Source organism: Passer domesticus, chromosome Z (genome assembly GCF_036417665.1).
Source record: "Passer domesticus isolate bPasDom1 chromosome Z, bPasDom1.hap1, whole genome shotgun sequence".
Taxonomy (NCBI): domain Eukaryota; kingdom Metazoa; phylum Chordata; class Aves; order Passeriformes; family Passeridae; genus Passer; species Passer domesticus.
Genome location: NC_087512.1, coordinates 43093683 through 43115246, shown reverse-complemented (window position 1 = coordinate 43115246; position 21564 = coordinate 43093683). Strand labels below are relative to the sequence as shown.

Below are 21564 nucleotides of genomic sequence, written 5' to 3'. Positions count from 1 at the left end.
AGCCACAGCTCCCTCCACCTGTCTTTGCAGAGGAGGTTCTCCAGATCCCTCATCACCTTCATGACCTCCTCCGGACTTCATCAGCCTTCTTTTCCGCTGGGGACCCCAGAGCTGGATGCAGTGTTCCAAGCGGGCTCTCACCAGGACGCAGCGGAGGGGCATTCAGAATACCGCTCTGCTGCCCACGCTGTTTTTGACGCGGCCCGGGATGGGGCTGTTTCTCTGCCAAGTTTCAGACCTCCCCTGAGTGACGAGCCTCGTTCCCAGAGGGATGGGACCGCGCCGCGCCCTCCCCGCGGCCCCGGGCGGAGGCGGCGGCGGCGGCGGCGCCGTGAGGGGAGGGGAGGGGAGGGGGGGGAGCGGCGCCCCGTGCGTGCCGCAGCCGGTCACGTGGGCGGCGGCACCGGGGCCGGGGCCGCGAGAGGCTGAGGCGGCGCCGGCAGCAGCGATGGCGGCGGCGCTGGGCGGGCTCGGCCTCGGCCTCCTGCGCGCCCGGCTCAGGCTCGCAGCCGCAGCCGCCGCGACCTCGGCCGCCCTCGGCCGAAGCGGCCACCGCGCGCCCCCGCTGCGGGGAGGCGTCGCCGCTGCCGCTCTCCCCTCGGCCGGGAGGAGCTACGGCTCGCAGGCGAAGGAAGAGGAGGAGCTGCGCGTCCGGTACCTGGATGATGAGCACAAAGGTAACGAGGGGAAGGCGGCTGTGCACCTGCTGTCCCGGCCTGGCAGGGGTGACCCCTGCGGGCAGAGAGAGGGCGGCCCTGGGGGAGCTGCCCGGCGGCGAGAGGCGGGAGGAGAGCGGTGGCTCCTCCTTCCCCCTGTCCCCGCGGCCGGGGTTGCGTCGCAGAGTGCTGGGAGCTGCCGGCATGGCGTGGCAGTGGCAGAACTGGGTCGGCTTGGTTTTTCTCGGCTCTTCACTGCATCGTAGAACGGTTCGGGTTAGAAAGGACCTTGAATGGTTCTAACTCCTCCGCCATGGGCAGGGACACCTCGTACTAGACCAGATTTTCTTAGAGCCCCATCCAGCCGGGCTTTGAACACCTCCAGGAATGGGGCATCCACAGCATTGGTGGGCAACCTATTCCAGTGCCTCACCACTCTCACAGTAAAGATTTTCCTCTTATTGAGTAATCTAGACCTGTTCTCTTTCAATTTGAGCCAATTCCACCTTCTCCTGTTGCTACATGCTCTTTCAGGTAGGTTCCCTTCAGGTACTGGAAGGCTGTGATTGGGTCACTTCAAAGCCTTCTCATTTCTACACTGAACAGTTCCAATTCTGTCAGCCTTTCTTTGTAGGAGAGGTGTCCCGTTCTTATCATCTTGATGGCCTCTGGACTCCAGCAGTTCCATGTCCTCCCTGTGCTGGGACCCCAGAGCTGGGTGCAGGGTTCCAGGTGGGCTCTCAGCAGAGCAGAGCAGAGGGGCAGAATCCCCTCCCTCCCCTGCTGCCCACGCTGCTTTGGATGCAGCCCAGGACACGTTTGGCTTTCTGGGCTGGGAGTGCCCATGGCTGGGTCATGCCCAGTCTCTCAGCCACCAGCACTCCCCAAGTCCTTCTCCCCAGGGCTGCTCTCCACTTGCTCATCCTCAGCCTCTGCTGATACTAGAGGTTACTCTGACCCAGGTGCAGCACCTTGTACTTGGACTTGTTAAACCTCAGCAGATTCCCGTGGGCCCACTTCATGAGCTTGTCTAGGTTGCTGTGGATGTCATCTCGTCCTTGAGGTGTGTCAACAGCATCACTCTTCTTTTTTAGAGTACTGCAGCATACGCACTGTGTTTGTGAGGTACATACACCTCTGTGAACTGGCATCTGTTTGCCACTCTAATTCTGAGAAAATGAAGTTTAGCAGCAAATATCTAGAGTCATGCTGCTTCAGACATCAGTTTTGTGCTTGTGTGCAGGGGGCAGAGAGGGCAAAAAACTGATATCCATGTTTTCTGTGGCAGAAGGTATGGCTTCAGTATTCTCTCATCTCATGCCACTCTCCTAATAATCATCTCATCTTCCTCCTTGCTTTTAGTGTTGTCAACTACTACTCACTTTTTTCTACTCAACTGTATCAAGAGTCTTATTTTAACTCACCTGTTTAAAAAAAGAATGAAAGTCTGTGCTCCTTAGTGACGTGCAGCCAGTGCATCACAGCACAGACACTTTGTACTTCCTCTTCTGATGTGATGCTCTCTGGATTTTAGAAGTGTTCTACTTCCCTTGGTGTTTGTCACTTCCTTCCCCTGTGGATGTAGCAGGGCTAGGAATGGTGGAGAAGAAGTGCGTGCAAACTCTGTTCCTGAGGGTTTATTTCTTTAGCCATGATGTTATACCTGCTATTATGGAGAGGGCCATAGTATAGGGTTTTGGTTATCTGCAGCATATGAATCTCTTCACATGGAAAATGTATCTTGGAACTGCCATGTGTTGGGAGGTACAGTTTAGTTTACATCTTTGAGCACATTAACTCAGCTGTTTCACACCTCCTGCCAATTTAGGCAAATGCTTGTGAGTTGAGTACGTATGCCTGTACATAGATTTGTATACATATACAGAGAGGTAACTTTAAAACTTTGAATTTTAGTATGAGTTTAGAAGATTCTTTTTTCTTTTTCAAGGGAACACTGATGTTGTGCTTTCATCTGAGGGCAGGTTTTTGTCATTATTTAGTAAAGAGGATCTAATCTGATCCTGAAATTATCTTCTGTCTTGTAGTTCTGTTCCCAACTCCTTCCACTTTCTTTAAAATGTGGTTCTTTAGTCCTGTTTTTCCAGCTGACTATGGAACTTGGAATTAGTTTAAAATATCTATTCATATTGTTTCGGGATCATTTTAAGTTAAGGAAGAGAACAAGACAGGAGCAAAGAAGAGTTTGTAAAATCTTAGAAGAGTGTTTTTCCGTGCTTTTTTTGTGCTTTACCAAGAAGTGGTAGAAAATATCACGATCTTACATACTTTTACATACTTACTTTTACATGCATACTTACTACGACTTTTATTTCTGTTACACAACAAAAAAAAATAATTAGGCAGTGTGTTCCAGCTGTTGAATCGCCTAAGAATCATTGCTTTTGTAATGTTATGGAGGTATTTCATACTGAATATGTAGCCTAATGCCCCAAAACTTGGAGATAGTATTTGGAATGTTAAAGCAGCTGTTGCTAGCATAAGGAAGGATTCAATCAGTGTATTTTTAATTAATGAATTCTCTTAAATGGAAGGGATTTTCTTTCGTATTGTCTTTCAGAAGAACATAGAAACAAGCGCTGTTTGTTAGAAAAAGATAAGAACAAGGATGTAGAAATAGGCCAGAAGGAGACATTAGCTTCATATGCCTTCTTCAGCAGCACAAAGAGCAGGCAACAAAAATTTTTGCAGAAGAAACATGGCTCTGCTTCCTCCCTGTAGTGCTAGTGCATGTCCTCCTCCTCACCTTGTACGCCAAGTTCATCTGTATTTATCTGCTTACAGCATGTAATATCTCTGCTTAATGAGGGCACCAGCTCTGTAAACACCCCTGTGGCCTTTCTTGCTCCTTTCTACCCTGCCGTTCCTTGAGCTACCATTTAATGTTCTTGACTTCCCCACAAGGTACTCTGGGGAACTTCCCCCATGGCCTCATCACGCCATCCCGCTACATACTTCTTGACTTCATGCACGTTCAGACCCTGCTCTCTGACTACCTTTTATTGCACACACATCTTTGTTGATGCTGTGCTTGTGCTCTTAAGAGCACATGCCTAGTGTTTCCATGTTGCTCAGAGAGCACTGTGAATACTGGGGAGGAAGGAAAACCAGCTGTATCTGCCTCACGTACAGGCACATGTCTTGTAGCACTAAACAAATCTTTGCCTTTAGGCAAAGTAGCAAACTGTTCTGCTTCATATCTCTTCCATGTGATTTGCATACCTCAGGTCTTGGGCGGTTGTTAAACATGAAGTAAAATGAGACTATGTTGGCAAAGGCTAGTTATGGAAATTTTAACTCAAGGCTTTCCAGCTTCCAAGTTTGAAATTTAACTGGAACTAGAATACAAAAGGAGTGAGATTTGTGAAGAATGTGATTGAAAAATACCTGTATATTCTGCCTGTGTTGCAACTTGTGAAGCTCTTAGTGTCAGTTTTCTATGTATAAAGATGACTGTCAGTGTATTGTTTTTTTAAAATTAAGTATATATATTTTACTTTATTTGAGATTCTGTTTGATCATCAATAGGGCTGAAATGTATTACAGCTATTGACATTTTAAAACGTAGTCAAATTCCATTAGTGATCTCATTACAAATTTAAATGACCCTAGTGCTTTGGATTTTTAAGTTATAGGTGTAATTGGGAGAAATACCATTTTAGTCTTGACTCCAGTGTAGCAGTGCCACTTGCTGGAATGTGATATAAATATTTTTAAAATTTAGATTTTATGCTAGAATGACTCCTTATGGTCAAATTTCTGAGCTGGTTTTGGTTCAGTTTAGAATAAGACAGCTTGTTGTCTTCATCAGTTAGAATTTTAATGTACATGGAATGGGCAAAACCAAATACAGTCTTGGTTGAAGTTGTTTGCTCAGAGGTTGGAAACTGATAGCTAGCTAATAAATTGGAAAAACTTCCATTTGCTGTGTTTAAAGCAGGGCTGAGCAGGTGAGATCTACTAACTTAAGGAATGTGGAAAACTCTCAGAATTTAGAGATGAAACAGGCTCAGATAGGGGATTTTGAAGAGTCTTGTGGTCCTTTTAAAAAATGCTGGTTGGTACACATCTGTGTGATTTTTCACTTAAATACTTCTTGATATGATTAATGAAAGCCACCAGAATTGTGCATGATATATTCACCATATGTTCCTGTTTTGCTTAAGAAACTACTTCAGAATAATAAACATCTAAGTCCACTTCTCTGCCTTGTTCTATCTGATTAGTTAAGTGAAACAAGCTAAAAAATAACTTACTTCTATCCCCCTTCCACTTTTCAAAGCATAATTCATACTTTTTAAAATATTTTTTTAATTATGGGAAATGATCTCTGTGTGTGTATTTAATGGAAATAAATAATAAAATAAATACAAATAAAAAGAATTCTGCAAGTGCTTTATATGCAGATGTAGTGAATCTTTCAAACTCTGGCAAAATGTCTAGTATTGATTTAAAGACAAGATCAATTTTTAAGTAACCATTTAAATGTGTTTCTACCAAACAGTGAGGATGAATACTTTGATCTCTAAAATGTGCAAGATAAAAGATATTAAAAACATTATTAAAATTAAGATCTCCTATGTGCTGATACAAACAATAGTTAAACTGGGATCTAATCTCTTCACTTGATTCAAGTATTAAATTTAGTGATTGCTATGAAGCCAGGATGTTTCTGGGAAAGTATGGATATTTTGAACCTATCTTCCAGATATGTATGTGTCCTTATTTCAGTGAAAGACATCTCTTGCTTTTACTATGCTTTCATTTTATAATATAAATTTCATTTTTGTCATATAACTTTTATAAGTTTCATTTCCTTTTTCTCTTAAACACTGAGAATTATACCACAAGCAGCTTTCTCTTTTAACAGGGGCGACTTGTAAGTAGAGAACATACTGTACATTTATGTATGCTTTGCCTCTAATGGTTGGCTAGGAAAGTAGTATACAGGAATATTGCTGCTTATGTTAGACAACACTGGGAATCATTGTCTCTTGAAGAGCCTAGCCAGTTAAGATGAAGTTAGTTTTCAGTATACAGATGTATTTTTAATAGATGCACATTATGTGCTGAAGTGTGTCGCAGAAATAATGTGGGGATGACTCCCAGGAAAAACTATGACCTTAATAATTGGCTTAGCATTATGTGAATGCTTGTTCCTTCTTAGTAGATCTGTCACATTGTTGATACCTTACAGATACATCAACAAAGCAAATACTACTACTACTACTACTACTACTACTTTCTACTTCTATTAATTAATTAATTAATTATTATATATTTATTAATTTATTAACTTTATTATATATTTTCTTTCTCAAGTTGAGTTTTCAAACAGTTTATTTTAAAGTATTTTGGAAAGCATATATATATGTGTGTGCTTTAGGAAGAATGAACCATGATTAAATGCTTTAGATGACAATGTAACAGGTATTATTGAAATGTCACCACCCTCAGGTCAAGTCCCCCATGACTGGAAAATGGGAAACATTGTACCGATCTTTAAAAGGTACAGACAGCTGAAGCCTGGGAACTAGGAACCGGTGAGCCACACATCTGTGCCTCCCCTCTGTGATGAACAGATCCTTCTAGAAGCTGTGCTGACGCACATGGAGGACAGGGAGATGATTCAAGATAGCCAGCAGGGCTTCACCAAGTGCATGTCGTGCCTGACCAACCCAGTGGCCTTGAATGATGGAGTTCACTCCAGTGGTCAAGGGAATGGCTGCAGATGTCATTTATCTGGGCTGCTGTAAAGACTTTTGCAGAGTTCCCCACAACACTATTCTTTCTAAAGTGGAGAGAGATGGATTTGGTGGATGGACTGTTCAGTGCATGAGAAGTTGGTTTAATGGTGGCATTCAGAGTGTAGTGGTCAATGGCTCAGGATCCTGATGGACATCAGTGACAAGCAGTGTGCCTCAGGGGTCTATACTGGGACCACTGTGATTTAGTATCTTCATTGATGACATAGATGAGGGGATTGAGTTCACCTTCAGCAAATTTTTGGATGATACTAAGCCGATGCTTTTGACACACTTGAAGGATAGGATGCTATCCAAAGGGACCTGGACAAACTTGGGAAGTGGGTCCATGGAAATCTCATAAAATTTAACAAGACCAAGTGCAAAGTGCTGCACCTGGGTCAGAGTAACCTCTGGTATCAGCCCTGGCTGAGGACGTGCAGATGGAGAGCAGCCCTGTGAGAAGGACTTGGGGTGCTGGTGGCTGAGAGGCTGAACATGACCCAGCCATGGGCACTCCCAGCCCAGAGAGCCAAACGTGTCCTGGGCTGCATCCAAAGCAGCGTGGGCAGCAGGGGAGGGAGGGGATTCTGCCCCTCTGCTCTGCTCTGCTGAGAGCCCACCTGGAACCCTGCACCCAGCTCTGGGGTCCCAGCACAGGGAGGACATGGAGCTGTAGGAGTGAGTCCAGAAGAGCCATGAATATGATTAGAAGGATGAAGTACCTTTCCTGGGAAAAAAGTCTGAGGGAATTGGAACTGTTCATCCTTCGGGATGGCCTACTGTGACATTCCATATTCTGAAGGGAACCTGTAAGAAACATAGAGAGAGACTTTAAACTGGAAGAGAGCAGCTTTAGTTTAGATATTAGGAAGAGATTCTTTACTTCTAGGGACTGAAAGTGGTTGTCCAGAGAAGTGGACACCCCATCCCTGGAGGTGTTCAAGGCAATGTTACACAGGCCTCTGGATAACCTGGTCTAGTGCAAGGTGTCCCTGCAGGAGGCTTGGAGCTAAATGATCTTCAAGGTCCATTCCATCCTCAGGATGCTCAGATCTTGTAGTAATGGCATATCAGAACAATAATGATCCAAATGTGACTGTAAGGCATGTCTTTTGTATATATATCACTGCAATATGTAGCTTTCTCTTCCAAACCTTTTATACTTTTCCTCTTGCAATTCTTACTTCATATTTTTTTCATACTTAAATGAAAACAACTGGGTGGGTGCTGTCTTTATCTTTTATTTCTTTAAAAGGAAGCAGAAGTGGTAGTTTTATGACTTGATATCGACACTGCTAAGCAAAAATTGACTTCTATGATTTGTCTTCAAGGATAATTCCTTTGTAGGAAAAAAATGTTTAAAGTACTTCAGTGTTAAGAGAAGCTTCCTTCTGAATACAATATTTTTGGTGGTGGAGTAGCAGTCTTTGGGCTCCAGTGCAGAGAAGAAAAATTCAAGTGTCATTAAGTGTTATTGCCATTAAGTATAACATGCCTCTGAAAAGGATGCTATTTCCTGACTGAATTATGGTTTGGGGCAATAACATCTCCGGTTTATTCAAGCATGGGATTTGTAGTGTCTGAAAATCAAAGTGAAGTCAGGGTGAAGGGTCTTTTTGTTGCTTTAACGTAGGATGATGCTTTTGCCTAATCTAGTTGTATTGAACATACAGAATATTTGAATTTGGAGTGATCCTCCTCCTGGAGAAGAAGTTGTAACAGCCGAAGAAAAGTGCTACAGCACCACTTGTTTTTGCTTAACAGCATATAAACAGATTGCTATGCAAGTGCTGAGTAACAACTTTTGCAGGTGAACCTGTATGAATACCTCCAGCCATAGGTGTAATCGTGGGAATTTTGGCTAGTAGAACAGGGCAATGAAGGTCATTTGGGTTGAACTGGCTCCACGCCTTTTTAAGAGGTATCTGTACTTAACAATTGACTGTACCTTAAGAACAAGAAAGGCATGTGTGCTTTATTGCTGCATTTGACACTATTTTTATTTGAATCTTGACAGTGGTAGCTGGCAAATGGAAGACTTTGTCTTCAAATTGGTAACTGCAGAAGGAGCAGGAGCTCTTTTAAATCTTGTCTTGTGTCCTAAGTGAGGACAGGTTTTCCAGAAACAGAAGCAGAATGCACTGAGATGACAAGGAAGGCTACAAGAGCATAATTATGTATAGATTGTACATTCAAAGCTGAGTGGTGAAGTAGTAATCACCTGGGCAAACATTAAGTTTCTGGAATTCTGTTTTTTCAAATCGTAGGTTGGTGGCAATACTGTGGTCATTTTTGTTTGAAAAAGAGCTTCTTTTCTGCCTTTCATTCCTGGTCTTGCCCTAGTCCTTTTTTCCCCCTTATCATTGCATTTTCTGCATAGAAGGTCCTGACTGATAAAATGTTACCAGGACAGGATCGGGACTGTGTGCTGGTGTTTTGAACTCAGGCAGCTGTGTGGGTTCAGGCAGTAATTGTCTAAAAAATTGCTATAGTTGTGGTAAACTTAGGCATTGCCAAAAAAGACTTTTCAGAATTTTCCTCTTTGATATTAATGCCAGTTAAGGTGAGGGGAGCATAATAAAGACAATTTTTGTTTCTACTGCAACATTCCAACGAACGCACAGGTTATCAGTCAGTTAGACAATTGATCTGTAACTGGACTAAGGGAGCTGTGAGTGTGTCTTTGGAGCCACGTACCAAGCACTGAGCTTAATTTTTGTGTTCCAGGGAGAATTTTTGTTTGATTTTTTTCCCTTTTAAACAAAAATATCAATTTTTCCCATTGGTGGCATTCTTTCTATGTTTATTACTTCCTTGTACCTGTATCAGAGTTGCTGGTCTTTGCTCTGATATGCTTTAAAAATTTCTGGAGATAGGCTCTCTAAATATGGAAATATGTGCTTTACAATTAAGCATCTTTCCTGATGGTGTGTCAGCACTTCATGCACAAACATGAAATTTTTGCATGCAGTTGTGTAATTCTACATTCAACCTTTGTAAGCACTGTTTCCACATGACAGTGTTAGGGCCCTATTTCTGTTCTTAAAGTAAGTGTAATTTCTGTTGAGTATTGAAAAGAATAAATAATTTTATTTTCTTTCAGAAACTCAGTAGTGATTACACTAGCATTTTTTTTCAGTCCTCAATGCCTTTTGTATGATTTCAAAATAATAATAATTTGTGTAGATGATACATATTTCACTACATTGTAACCATGATGTGATCTTTCTTCCTCTCTAGGAATTGTGGTGCTTGGATTAAACAGATCTCATGCCAAGAATGCACTTAGCAAAAACCTTGTAAAAATGGTAAGTGAAAAGAATAGTTTTTACTATAAAGGGGAAGTATTGGAATGAAGCACTTTAAAAAGTGTTTGGTGATTCCTCTTCCTCCTTTTCTCTGTAGATGTCAAAAGCTGTGGATGCTTTGAAATCTGATAAGAAAGTACGAACTGTTGTATTCCGGAGTGAAGTCCCGGGGATATTCTGTGCTGGTATGCAAACTTAATTTTCCTAAAAATCTGGAAATCTGTATTCTCTAATTGCACTGAAAAAAAAAAAAAAAGGCAAAGAAAAAAAAAAGGCCCAGATTCCAAGGAAACATGTCTTTTTCCTATATTCATTTCAGTAACAAAACATTTTTAAATTATTTTCCTCAATTGCTAAAACAAATCAAATATTGGGTTTATTCTTTCTGTGTCATAAAGTATTTAAAAATATATACTAGTTTAACCATGATAGTAAAAAAACATTCAATTGATCTAGAAACTCCTGCAAGCATGTCAGAATAAGGTGCAAATAATTTGAGGCCATATAAAGAGGCTTTGTAGAAAGCTGTATCAACCTTTCTTTTCAATGCATAAACTTGAACTTTTAATTAAAGAAACATATGCAAACTTAAAATTTCATGATGAATATGCATGTTACTGCAGGCTGAATGTATTCTCAAATTAAAAACAAATCAAAACAAAAAGCACACACCCCAGCCCACATATCCAACAGTACATGCATCTTGCCAAAGTGCTCAGAAAAGCAAGAGCTCTCAGCTACCAGATGCTGAGAAACAGAATTTGCTGACATGTCAAGATCACTTCATACAGCAGTATCTTTTATGAATATCAAATGAATTATCTTATTTAAAAATGTTTCAACCAGTTCTTACTTTATTCAAATTTAATTTATATCCATTTGAAATGGAAAACAGCAGTAAACCAGTTTGCTCTAATACATTAATAGAACTGTCAAGAAAGAGATCAGTTCTGAAACTTTATTTTTCTGATCATTTGTGTAGTTGTCATTCTTGATAATCCCAAATAGCATAATTAATTTAGTTTTAAATGCAAAATAGTTTTTCCAATTTTTAAATATGTAATGTGCCTAAGCACTTTTAGTTGAGTTTAAAATTCTTCTTGTGGCTTTTAGTAAGCCTGTTTTCATGGTGATACAGTTTGCACTGAAAAGACTTGTGAAAATAATTGTCTTGGAAAAAAGGGAATAATCAATTCAATGCTTAGTAATACATATAAATAGGTTAAATGTGTATGTATTAATCAGAATATGTAATTTAAAGGTTGTAACTTGTTTTAAATTTTAGTCATCTCAGAAAAAAATCTGTAGTTTTTAAACTGATGAAGAATCAGAGCAACACATGCAAATGGTGTTTCAAGTTAAATGTTATGTACTTGAAATAAAAAGATGTTGTTAGAGTTTTTAACGATTTTTTTTTTACATTCTTGAATTTTGTGATAGTGGTATATTGGAAATAGGAGAGCAGAAATACTGATTTTAAGGGAGAGTATCTCAAGTATGCTACTATTACTGTACTTATGAGCTCCAAGTATGTCTCCAGTATTCTTTGTTAGCTGTTTTTTCTGAGCTGTTTTGGTATAAAGATTTAACGTACTCATTGCTGCTTATTTGTCTGGCTTAGAAAACCAAGCAATTCAGAATGTGTATTAAGACATAGCAATAGAGAAGATACCAGGACATTAGGAAGGAAAATTAGTCCTGAAAAGAAGACTGTGAAAGACAACGGCTGGGTAGCTATATTGGGATCTTAACCCAGGGAGTAGAGACAGGGTCTCTCTAGGTCTCTCTGATTTTAAAAAAGTGATGGGTAAAACAAGTGTCCTAAGAAAGGAGATTTCTGTAGCTGAACAAGTGAATTAAATGATGTTCCAACAGTGGTAACTGAAATCTAGAATGAAACAGAATACCTGATGCAGAGTTTGTTACTGAAAATAGATGAAAATTGCACAGTGGGTGGATGGATTGCTTCAGTAGGTGACTTTAATGGGTGTCTCTAAAGGGAACAATAATAGAGGAAGCATAGTGAGATCTGGAAAAACCAGGTTGGTAGCTTAGGGAGATAAGGAGTGGAACATACTGGATGTAAGAAGGCAGTTTCTGGAGGGGACTCAGGAAATTCAGTAGAACAGAAGAAAGTGTTTTCAAACTTAAATGTTAAAGGAGAATATGTTACTTCAAGAACATTTAATTTCCTTAAAAAATGCAAGGATCATCTTGTGAAATGTCGCATTTTCTTATGCCTTATAGTGCTATTTAGTTAGGCTAAACCTGGAATTTATTTTTTTTTGTATTTCCTCAATAATGTTTTCTTGCTAGCATGTGTGGGAATGTATGTTTTTTAAAATACACTTTTATGACTATTTTTTGGACCACCATCTGATGTTTTACAGACTGCATATTGAGAAACTTTGTCCTAGAATGTAGTTCCCTTTTATGTGTGGAATGAAGTCCAAGATCATTAAATCCTGCCATTCCTTAGCTATCAGCACATATCTGTGAAAGCCACAAGCCAAGTGTCTTGTTTCCTTCTAAGGCCTAGTCCACAAAACATGACATCCAACCATTTTTTTCAAAGTAGCAATGTGGATGATTAAAATATTTAAACTCTTTTGATGACTGATGCAGATTTGGGTATGATTTCAAATTATGGTATTTTCGCATGGTGAAATTGGAGGGGGACAAAAATGGAATTGTATAAAAAAATGTAGAGATGTGCCAGAAATTATATCCTTTCATTCCTGCATAAAAATTCACTTTAAGTCTTTACCTGTCTTTTTTGTGTCTCTTTTTTTAATGTTTTATGCATCCATGTATGCAGAAAGCTCCTCATTAATGCTCTAGGACTGATCAAAAGGGATGCCCAGAAATCAAAGCCTTGCGTGTCTGGGGTTAAGGGTATCTATGATTATGCATAGGCTATGTCTTTGAGTAAATATGTCTGTAAGGGCTTCTTGTGCTTCCATTAGAAATGTTCTGTCACTGAGTCACTTCTTTGTCTCCTTTCTTTCTACATCTGAAATCAAATAAGTTAAGTATTGGTCTTTCTGGAGTGAATATGTATGACCAGTCCTGTCCTATGTAAGCTGAGGCTGTGTACTTGCACCATTCTGCAGCCAAAGTAGGTGAGTCTGTAAAGGAGTCTTTATTTCCTGACAGTGTTCCATTCTTGAGGAAGGCATAGGCTTATGCATGGAATAAGGCAGGTGTCTCATGGGTAAAACGTCTGTGATCAAGTAATCGTGGGATGTGCTGTGTTCACACGAGGGGCCAAATTACATTCACATGTGATTTTATTTTTCTTTATTAATAAAATCCATCTTGATTTTTCTTTATTAATATAATTTTAACATGTGTATATTAATGATATTGCTGAGGTGCTTTTTGTGAGCAGATTTTTGGCTTTTTTCATCTTCAGAATATTTCTAGAAGTAAGTCTGCATAATAATGTTGGATGGTACAGTACTGTGAGGAAGAGAGGAGGCAGTATCCACAAGTTGTTGTAAAATCTAATTTTGTGTTGGCATGTTTGCAGAATGGATTGGAAGACGCTTCAGTGAGGTCATCTGGTCCAACCTCACTGCTCAGTCAGAGTCATTCTGGAGACAGTTTTAGAGCTTCTTCTGATTTTAACTACATGAGGTCAAAAAAAAAGTACAAGTAAAATACTTTGTTTAAGAGCAGTTTTTTCAGTTTTCAGAGTATTGGAGAATGGCTTTTGTCTGGAGAATTGAACAAGCTAATATTGCACCTTAAAGCTTTTGTTGTTCAATTTTCTAAGGCTTTGAATAGAAGCTGAGATAATATTTATAAAACTTCTAGTTATTGTAGAATTTTACCTTTGGATATGTTTTGGCTGAAGCTGAAGACTGCAGCATGGTTCTAGGTCTCTTGTTTTCTGTTTTTTCCTATCTCACACACTCTTAAGGGTATGTTTGATGATGTGAAATAGGGATTATGCTATATTTTGCAACTGAAAACTATGGGATCAAGTAATAATGTTACATTTTAAAGAGTTTTATGTGTTGATGGTTATAGTGATTAAAGAAACAGGTACTGATTATATTCTTTTACATCTACCTGTTTGCTGTTCCTTGTATTGTTGTTTTTCTTGGTTGTGTCATGTTCCTCCATCCCTCTGTTCATGTCCAGTCAAGAAAGCATTAAAAAAACAGATTCTTCATGTATTTGTCTCATTGGCCCATTGGTTCAATTTACAGCTCATGCTAATAAATAAAACCCCTTTACCATTCAGAGTAGTTTTACCATTCAGAGTAGTACCTCTGATGCCTCAACAACCAGGACAGTTGCTTAGCTCTTACTGTCCAAGTCCAGTCAGAGATTATTTCTCTTAAAAATCCACATATGAGTTGTTGTCAGTTTCCCTGCATCCATCTGTTCTCTGTTGATATGCAGAAAAAAAATCCTAATATCTCCTAAAGGAGAAAAGGATTAGAGGAACATGCTGGTTCTGGATTTTGATTTGCCGGGGAGAGTTAGGAGAGCTTTTTGTTTAACTTGTAACTTCTTGAGACTTTTGTGGTGAGTGCGTTTAGAGTGTAAGTGTTTAGAACTGTCTCTCTTCAGGATTGTTTTTTCAAAGTGAACTAGACTGTATGAAATAGATGTTGTGAGGTTGACGGGTTATTTGCTTTGTATATGCGTGCATGCAAAGAGAGCAAGCTTTGGAACAATTTTTACTTGACATATTTGGAAAATGTTCTTTGGAGACCTTATTTCAAAAATCCTTGAGACATATCAGAATATAGACGGTTAACTTTTTGCTGTTGTTGTAACAGGCTTTCAAGACAGTTTGAAAAATTCTGGTATTTGAGCTCTTTAAACCACTTTGACCTAAAAGTTACTGCAGCTTGGCCAATAAAGTCCCTTCTTGGAAAAGCAGGAAATCTCTGTGCCAGAAAAAAATTCACCATTTGAATCTGTGGTATGAGTAAAGCCAACCCAAATGCTTTTCCTGTTGGCATAATTTGTCTGCATCAAAATTTTGTTTCCATCAGAGTTGAAATGGCTATATGGAGTTTAATTCCCGGCTGCTACTTCCAGCTGGTGCAGTTTTTCTGGCAGCAGTTTATGAAGCAGACAAGCCTGGTAGAGCAGATCCTTGAAGACTTCTTTGTTTATGAGGTTTTGATATGGAGGAGTAGAGGAGTTTCATAATAGGTCTCAAATACTTGACCTACTCTTATTTTTATAGAACTAGCAGGAGTAGTAGGGAGGTATTACTGTGGGTGTAATCTCCTTTTTTCTTTCAGTCGCTGTTATGCAAGCAAGGAGGAATGTATACTTTCCCAGACCATATTTGGTTCTCCAGATTTCAGCTCCTGCACCAGAAACTGAGAAGAGATTTTGTGTATTACTCCACTCTTCCTCTTAAGCATTCAGATCACGCATGAAAGTGTTTTAGTATCTTCTGAATATTTCTGTTGCTGCATGTACCTTTCATTCCCCCAAATAAATGCCTTATGATGCAGACTGTAGCTAGGTTCTTTCTTCTTTCTCATTCCAAGCTTTCACCAGTGTTCAGACTCCAAGTGCTGTTGGCTGCTTGTAGACTATTAGACTCAACAACAGCTGCATTTCTCCTAGAGCAGCATCAGTGACATGAAATACGTTAGGTTGGTCAGCCATGTGGCAGCTCTGTTTTGTGAGTGTGCACAGTCATCTATTACATTTGGGTTCTGCTGCTTGCTTTGACCGATGTAGATGATTTTTGCTTCTTAATTTTGATGTTATCTTTGTGGAATGATTAATTCCTGTCATTATTTTCTAGAGCACATGTTGAACAACTGAGCCAATAGAGAGTTTGGATTGTGGTTTGATCCTCAATTCTGTATACAGAAAAAAATCCCAGTAAGAAAATCTGGTTTAAGTATCTTTCTTTTGGAAGTACCTTAGTCATCTAACTCCAAATGCTTCTCTATTACCTGACAACACACACTAAATTTCAGAAGTAACTAGAATGACAGGGGATTTTTCAGAGCTCAAAAAGGAATTTTCCAGAAGGTTTTTCAGTAAGTATATGAAAATCTAACAATATTTGTTTTTTTTGATTTGCAGAAGACTGATCCATTCCTGATGAGGAAGCAGGCACAAGGAATATAATAGGAAATTGGGTGGGACTATACTCAACAGTGCAGTCTTCAAATCAGCATCTAATCAACTAGGCAATTTTAAGCTAAGAATCACTTGTCTGTATTCTCATTGGTTGGTGCAATGCCTTACTTGAGAAAATGATAGAATTTGGTTTTCATTTGTTCAGCTTTCTGAAAGTTATTCTCCAGTTGGGAACAGAGCTTTTAAACTAATGTATTTTGTTCACATGGGCCTCTCTGAGATGATAAGACCAGGAGCTGTCCTGGTACTTGACAGAGCAAGCTGCAGCCAATTCCAAAACAGACCCATAATTGTCCAATGTGGAGTCTTTAAGAGGTGCTGGTGGCACCTCTGTGATGACATATATATTAGAAATTGTAAAGAACCATGCGCAGCAGCCATGAGAGAGGAGTGAGAAAAAAATGGAAGAGGAACAGCTCTGCAGTCTCCCAGATCAGAAGCAAGGAAGGGGTGGAGGTGCTTCAAGTGCCAAAGGAGAGATTCCCTTGCAGCCCAAAGACAAGACCATGTCAAAGCAGGTTGTCATTCTGGAGCCCATGGAGGACCAATCTGGAGTAGATATCTACACTGCAGGCCATAAAGAATCCCTTGCTGAAGCAGGTGGACACACCCTCATGGAAACTGCAGCCCATGAAGAGCCTAGTCAGGAGCAGGGTCCTGGCAGAGTTGTGACCTGTGGGAGAGCAGCCTGTATATGCCAGATGCTCTAGCAGTTGTGGCCCATGGGGGACCCATGCTGGAGAAGCCTATTTCTAAAGGACTATGCCCTGTGGAAAGGACCATGCTGAAGCAGTTCCTGAAGAACTGTGTCTCCTGTGGGAAGTCCTGGGAAAGACTGTATTTATTGTGTGGGAGAGATTCTATGCTGGAGCAGGGAAAAAGAGTGAGGAGGAAAGAGTGGCAGGGATGAAGTGTTATGGTTGAATTGCAAGCTCCGTTCTCCCTCCCTTTTGTTCTGCACAGCGGTAGGAAGGAGTGGGGAAGTTTAGTAACAAAGTTAAGTCAGGAAAAGAGGAAGAAAGAATGGTGAGGGGAAGATGGCTTCATTTTGTTTTTTGTTTCTCATTGTCTGTCTTTTATTGGCATTAAATTAAATTTATCTTTCCTTTGTTCAGTCTGTTTTGTGCATGATGGTAGCAAGTGAGTGATCTTCCTGTCTTTAGCTTGATCCACAAGCTTTTAATTGTATTTTCTTCCCTATGTTGCTGAGGAGGGGAACTGGCAGAGAGCCTAAGTTAACCCACACATCCAGTTATTACGGATTTTTCAAAGTAAGATTGAGGGAAGACCTTTTTTCTTGAAGAGCTATGAATTGAGGGTGGATTGGTTATATAAAGTCTCAGAGGAACTTCTGTAAAAAATGGTCTAAAATAAAAGTAGTTAGGAAGATTTTTCTCCAGTTGAGTGAGTAGTGATCAGAGCTGTGTAATAAGTATGGTACAGAAGTGGAATAACCTCAACAGAAAAGACTAAATCTGTAACTACTTGGTTCTTTTTTCTATCCTTTACTTGAGGGGCAGGATTTTTTTCTTAAGGCTTGTGTATGGCTTCTGTTTAGATGACTCACTCTTCCTACCTTGTGTGCTCTGCAAACTTGTGTATGAAATATTGTGTGTCCTTCTCCAGTTTAGAAGTTCTCAAATGACAGCTTCAGTTTAGTTACTCCTCTAGTATCAAGAGCAATTTATAAAAATATTGTATTTCTGTCTGAGAGGGATTCCATTGTTTCACTGAATACAGACAGTTTGAATTGAAAGTACTTTCAACCAGTGTGTACTTGTCTCCTGTGTCAAAGATTTCTAAGGGTCTAGTGAAAGTAAAGACAACTTAATTAATAGCTAATATTACCATAGCATAAAGCTTTAAAAAAAAAAAAAAGCTTTTGGTAATTGGATATATTCAGCTGTAATGCTAGTTGTGGATATTTCTATGCCATTATTCTTCCTTTTTTGGTCTTGAATGAGCTGTAGACCATAGCTTACTGTTATTTGTGCACACAAATTAAAAAAAACAAATTTAAGATCAGGCCATTAGTGAAAGATAAATTATGAGCTCCAGCTAGAGAGTCATCTTTTCAGCAGTATTTTTCCTTGATGGATGCAATTTTGAGATTTGCTTTTTCAAGCTGGTGAAACAACATGTGACTGTTCCTTCTCTTTTGTGGCTTCTGACATCTGACAAAAAATGGAAATGTAAAAATTTATTTATTCCAGTGATACAAGCATTCTTCTTTTTCCTTCCTCAATAGGATTGTAGTCATCTTGAACTTGAGATCTATGCTATTACTTAAAATTGACAAAAAAGATCCAGATCTATCTGAGTTGGTTCTCTGGTTATGTGGTGAGCTTTGCCCAACCGAATCAATATTTTGTAGATAGTTAACTTATTTGATTGATCAAGCTGGTGCTTTACTGGTATAATATTTACCAAAGGCTGGACTCTGTAATACAGTTATATAGAAATCCAGCACCTACTTCAGTCACTGGAAATGTGGGATTATTTTATGTTACGTTATTTTGTGTCTGTCTTTAGAACTCATTTTGAGCAACAGAAGGCTATACTATATTTGGTATCATTCAGCTGGTTTATGTGTTCTGGGAAGTATACAAGCAGGATTAAAGTGTATGTTTGGCTGTTGGAGAACAATGAGGGTGTTTTACCTGCTCATTAAAAAATATATTTAAAAAAAATTTTCTGTTTTAGTAGTTTAACAAATTGCCTTGGGCTTTTAGTCCATTACAACAAATGTACACAATTAATGCAGTATTTTATGGAAATATTTTTTCCAGTGAAAGCCATCTAAAATACTAAAAGTATTAAGTTCTAGGTAAAAGATGTATTTCTGAGGTAGTGGTATTTGGTTCGTTCTTTTTCTAGAGGACAGTAACAAGAAAGGCAGTGACTTACCTAAACAAAAAACTATGAAAAATTATAAAACCATGGAAAAAAATGATCAAATTGAATGCCTAAAATTGTTAAATTGAAATATTCGGTACAAAGTAAATTGTTATGTCTGGGGAAGCAGTTACAAATAAATATATCTGGTGATAAGAGGAATTTATTTGTTTACTCTGTGTATGGCAGTCAGAATCATGCTCACCATATCCTCTGAGTAGCCCTAGAAAACCTAGGGAGACAAATGTCTTAAGGAGGCAGTTGGCCATTTTTTGGGTGCCTTCCTACACCTTATTTATATTATGTTAAGTAAAAAAATTTTGGAGGTGTAGCTTGCTTTTTATAATGGTAAATTGAGGACTGGAGTCTAACTTTAGAGCTAAGATTTTTATAACCAAATGACTGAAAGTCAGTTAATGAATGAAAATAAGGATAACTATATAGCTTACTAATAAGTAAATCAAGTATGATCCTGAACAGCTGGAGAACTGAAGTTTCTTGAGATGCTTGAAATTGATGCAATGCTTTAGATCTTTTGGATTGTTACAGAAATAATAAAGAAGTCTCCAGAGTAGACATTTGTAGTGACTTGTTGTCCAAACTTGACACAGACAGCAATGGTGAGTATCTGGGATATGCAACTTCAGCATATCCCAGAATTTAAATAAAAGTGACATCTTGATGATTATGAAGGAATGAAATGTATCATTGGTGTACCTCACCTGACTACCTAGAACAGAGCAGACCTTACTTATAATGCTATAATGAGTTTTCAAGCAATGAAATATTTTCTGGAATGGATATACCAGAACAGACTAAATTAAAATTGAAAAGGTACTAGTGGTCTTATCTTTAAAACTTGTACTGGGCATGTGTGGTTTAGAGTTCACTTCCTGTGTAGCAGCCCATATGGTCCTGTGTTGTAGATTGGTGACCAGAACAGTGTTGGAAAGACACCAGTGTTTTATAGTTGTCACTGAATAGTTCTTGCACAACATCAAGGTCCCCTATGCTTCTCACTGTGCCAGTCAGTCAGCTAAGGGTAAATAGGACGCCGGGGCGGGGCACAGCTGGCACAGATGATGTGAATTGAGCAGGGGGATATTCCATAACTTATGAGATCATACACAGTAGTAAAATTGGATAGTTGTTTTTCCAAAGCAGACCTTGCTTAGGACTGGAAAGACATTGGTCTGCTGGTGGGGAATGACTGTTTTTGCATAATTTGTTTTCTTCTTTTTTCCCCTTGTACTTGTTAAACTGCCTTTATCTCAACCTGCAGGGTGGGTCCCCCTCTTCCTCCCCACTGCTTTTGATGTTCTTTTCATTTCTCTATCCTGCTGTGTAGTGGGAAGACAACTGAGTGGGGGCTTACCTGCTACCCAGAGTCAAGCAGTGCAAAACTATGGCTGTGAATGTCATGAAAAATGAAATCTGAAGTCATTAGTTGGATTAGTTCCAAAAATGTCCTGTATGGTTATGTACACCAACATTGCTATAATGCTGCTGTTCTCAGTTTTGCTAGAGGTATGCTTGAAGTCACTGTTCTAACAGGTGTTACAGCCCTAGAGGGTTATTCTTTTTCCCAATTCTATTTCCAGAATACAGTGGTGAATTCTTAATTAAGAACTTAGTATTTAGGGAGGTGCTCCTTAGCTATTTTTAATCCAAAAGTACCATTAGCACTCTTCTGGTAGAAACCTGGGTTTTGGAAAAAGATTCTGTCTGTACTTCTAGCCCTTCATGCTTAGCAGTTAGAGAAATCCTGAGAGATGATTTATGTGTATTGTTATTCTCACTGCTTCACACACTGCATTTTTTTCCTTGGAGTCTGAAATTGTAGCACCTTAGAATACTAGGTATAGGATTATGAATTTGAGATATATTCCTGAATCACAAAATATTGTTTGACTGTCTTTCTTTGTAGACCTTTATCAACCATGTGGTTTTGCTTTAAGTCTTTCATTTCAAATCCTGGAATAGAGAAAAAGTTGTCTATATTTAAGACAGAAAACATTTAATTTTTCACTTTATTTTTCTTTTTATCAGATCTCTTGAGAGCTGGCTTAGTATAATAACTGGCATTAAGACAATCAGGAACTTTATCTTTTCAAATTCCTTGCACTTTCTGTAATAAATACGTTTTTAGATTTCCAAGACAACTTTGTATATTTTGAAATAGAGTTTTATATAATTGCCTGGAAAACACAGAGGACTCTATTAGGTAGAATTCTATCTTTTTGTAATAGCATGTTGTTCATAGTTTGACGATGATTGTAATGGGTTTGTAGGGGTGTAGAATGATTGCTGAGTCCAGCAAGATCCCTGGAGTTATTTAAAAGATGTGTAGATACGGTACTTAGGGACATGGACAAGGTAAATGATTGGACTTGATGATCTTAAAGATCTCTTTCAGCCTAAACAATACTCTGATTTCATGATACAAGAGCCATTTTGACATGATTATGGTGGAGGCTAGCTACTTTAGTTAATGCAATTTTCACTGTTCAAATCTTAGTTAAAAACAGAGCAATAGCATGCTCATGGATCAGTTTTTTTCAGATCTTAAACTCACTCATCTATGATCCATATACAATGGTTTAAAACTTTGTGGTTTTAAACAGACTAAAACCATGTGAAGATAATTTTAACCAGAAGTTACAGATTATTGATTAGCCCTGATCATACTAAATTTATAAGATAAATTTGGTGAGGCCCTGGTAAATGCATTTGTTCTTACATGAGGAACTTAATTCCTCTTTGTTTCTGTTATGTACTTAGGAATATTTGACTTTCCACTGCAATGGC

The 21564-nt window shown here is 39.1% G+C and overlaps 1 protein-coding gene across 14 annotated transcripts in view; it reads left to right on the top strand.

Annotated features, from left to right (window-relative positions):
- The first annotated feature begins 187 nt into the window (after window positions 1-187).
- AUH (AU RNA binding methylglutaconyl-CoA hydratase) overlaps window positions 188-21564 on the top strand; it is a 169825-nt gene continuing 148448 nt past the window's right edge. For 8 of the 14 annotated variants that reach the window (XR_010353235.1, XR_010353234.1, XR_010353233.1 and 5 more), the window contains exons 1-3: window positions 188-677; window positions 9662-9729; window positions 9827-9914. Coding sequence is in view for 6 of the 14 variants with exons in the window: in XM_064404380.1 (XP_064260450.1) it covers window positions 272-677; window positions 9662-9729; window positions 9827-9914 (562 nt within the window). In the remaining 8 variants the exon portion in view is untranslated. Of the gene's footprint in view, window positions 678-9661; window positions 9730-9826; window positions 9915-14999; window positions 15326-15804; window positions 19140-21564 lie in introns of those variants that run through there. The other 6 variants (XR_010353231.1, XR_010353230.1, XR_010353229.1 and 3 more) reach the window with 3 other exon arrangements.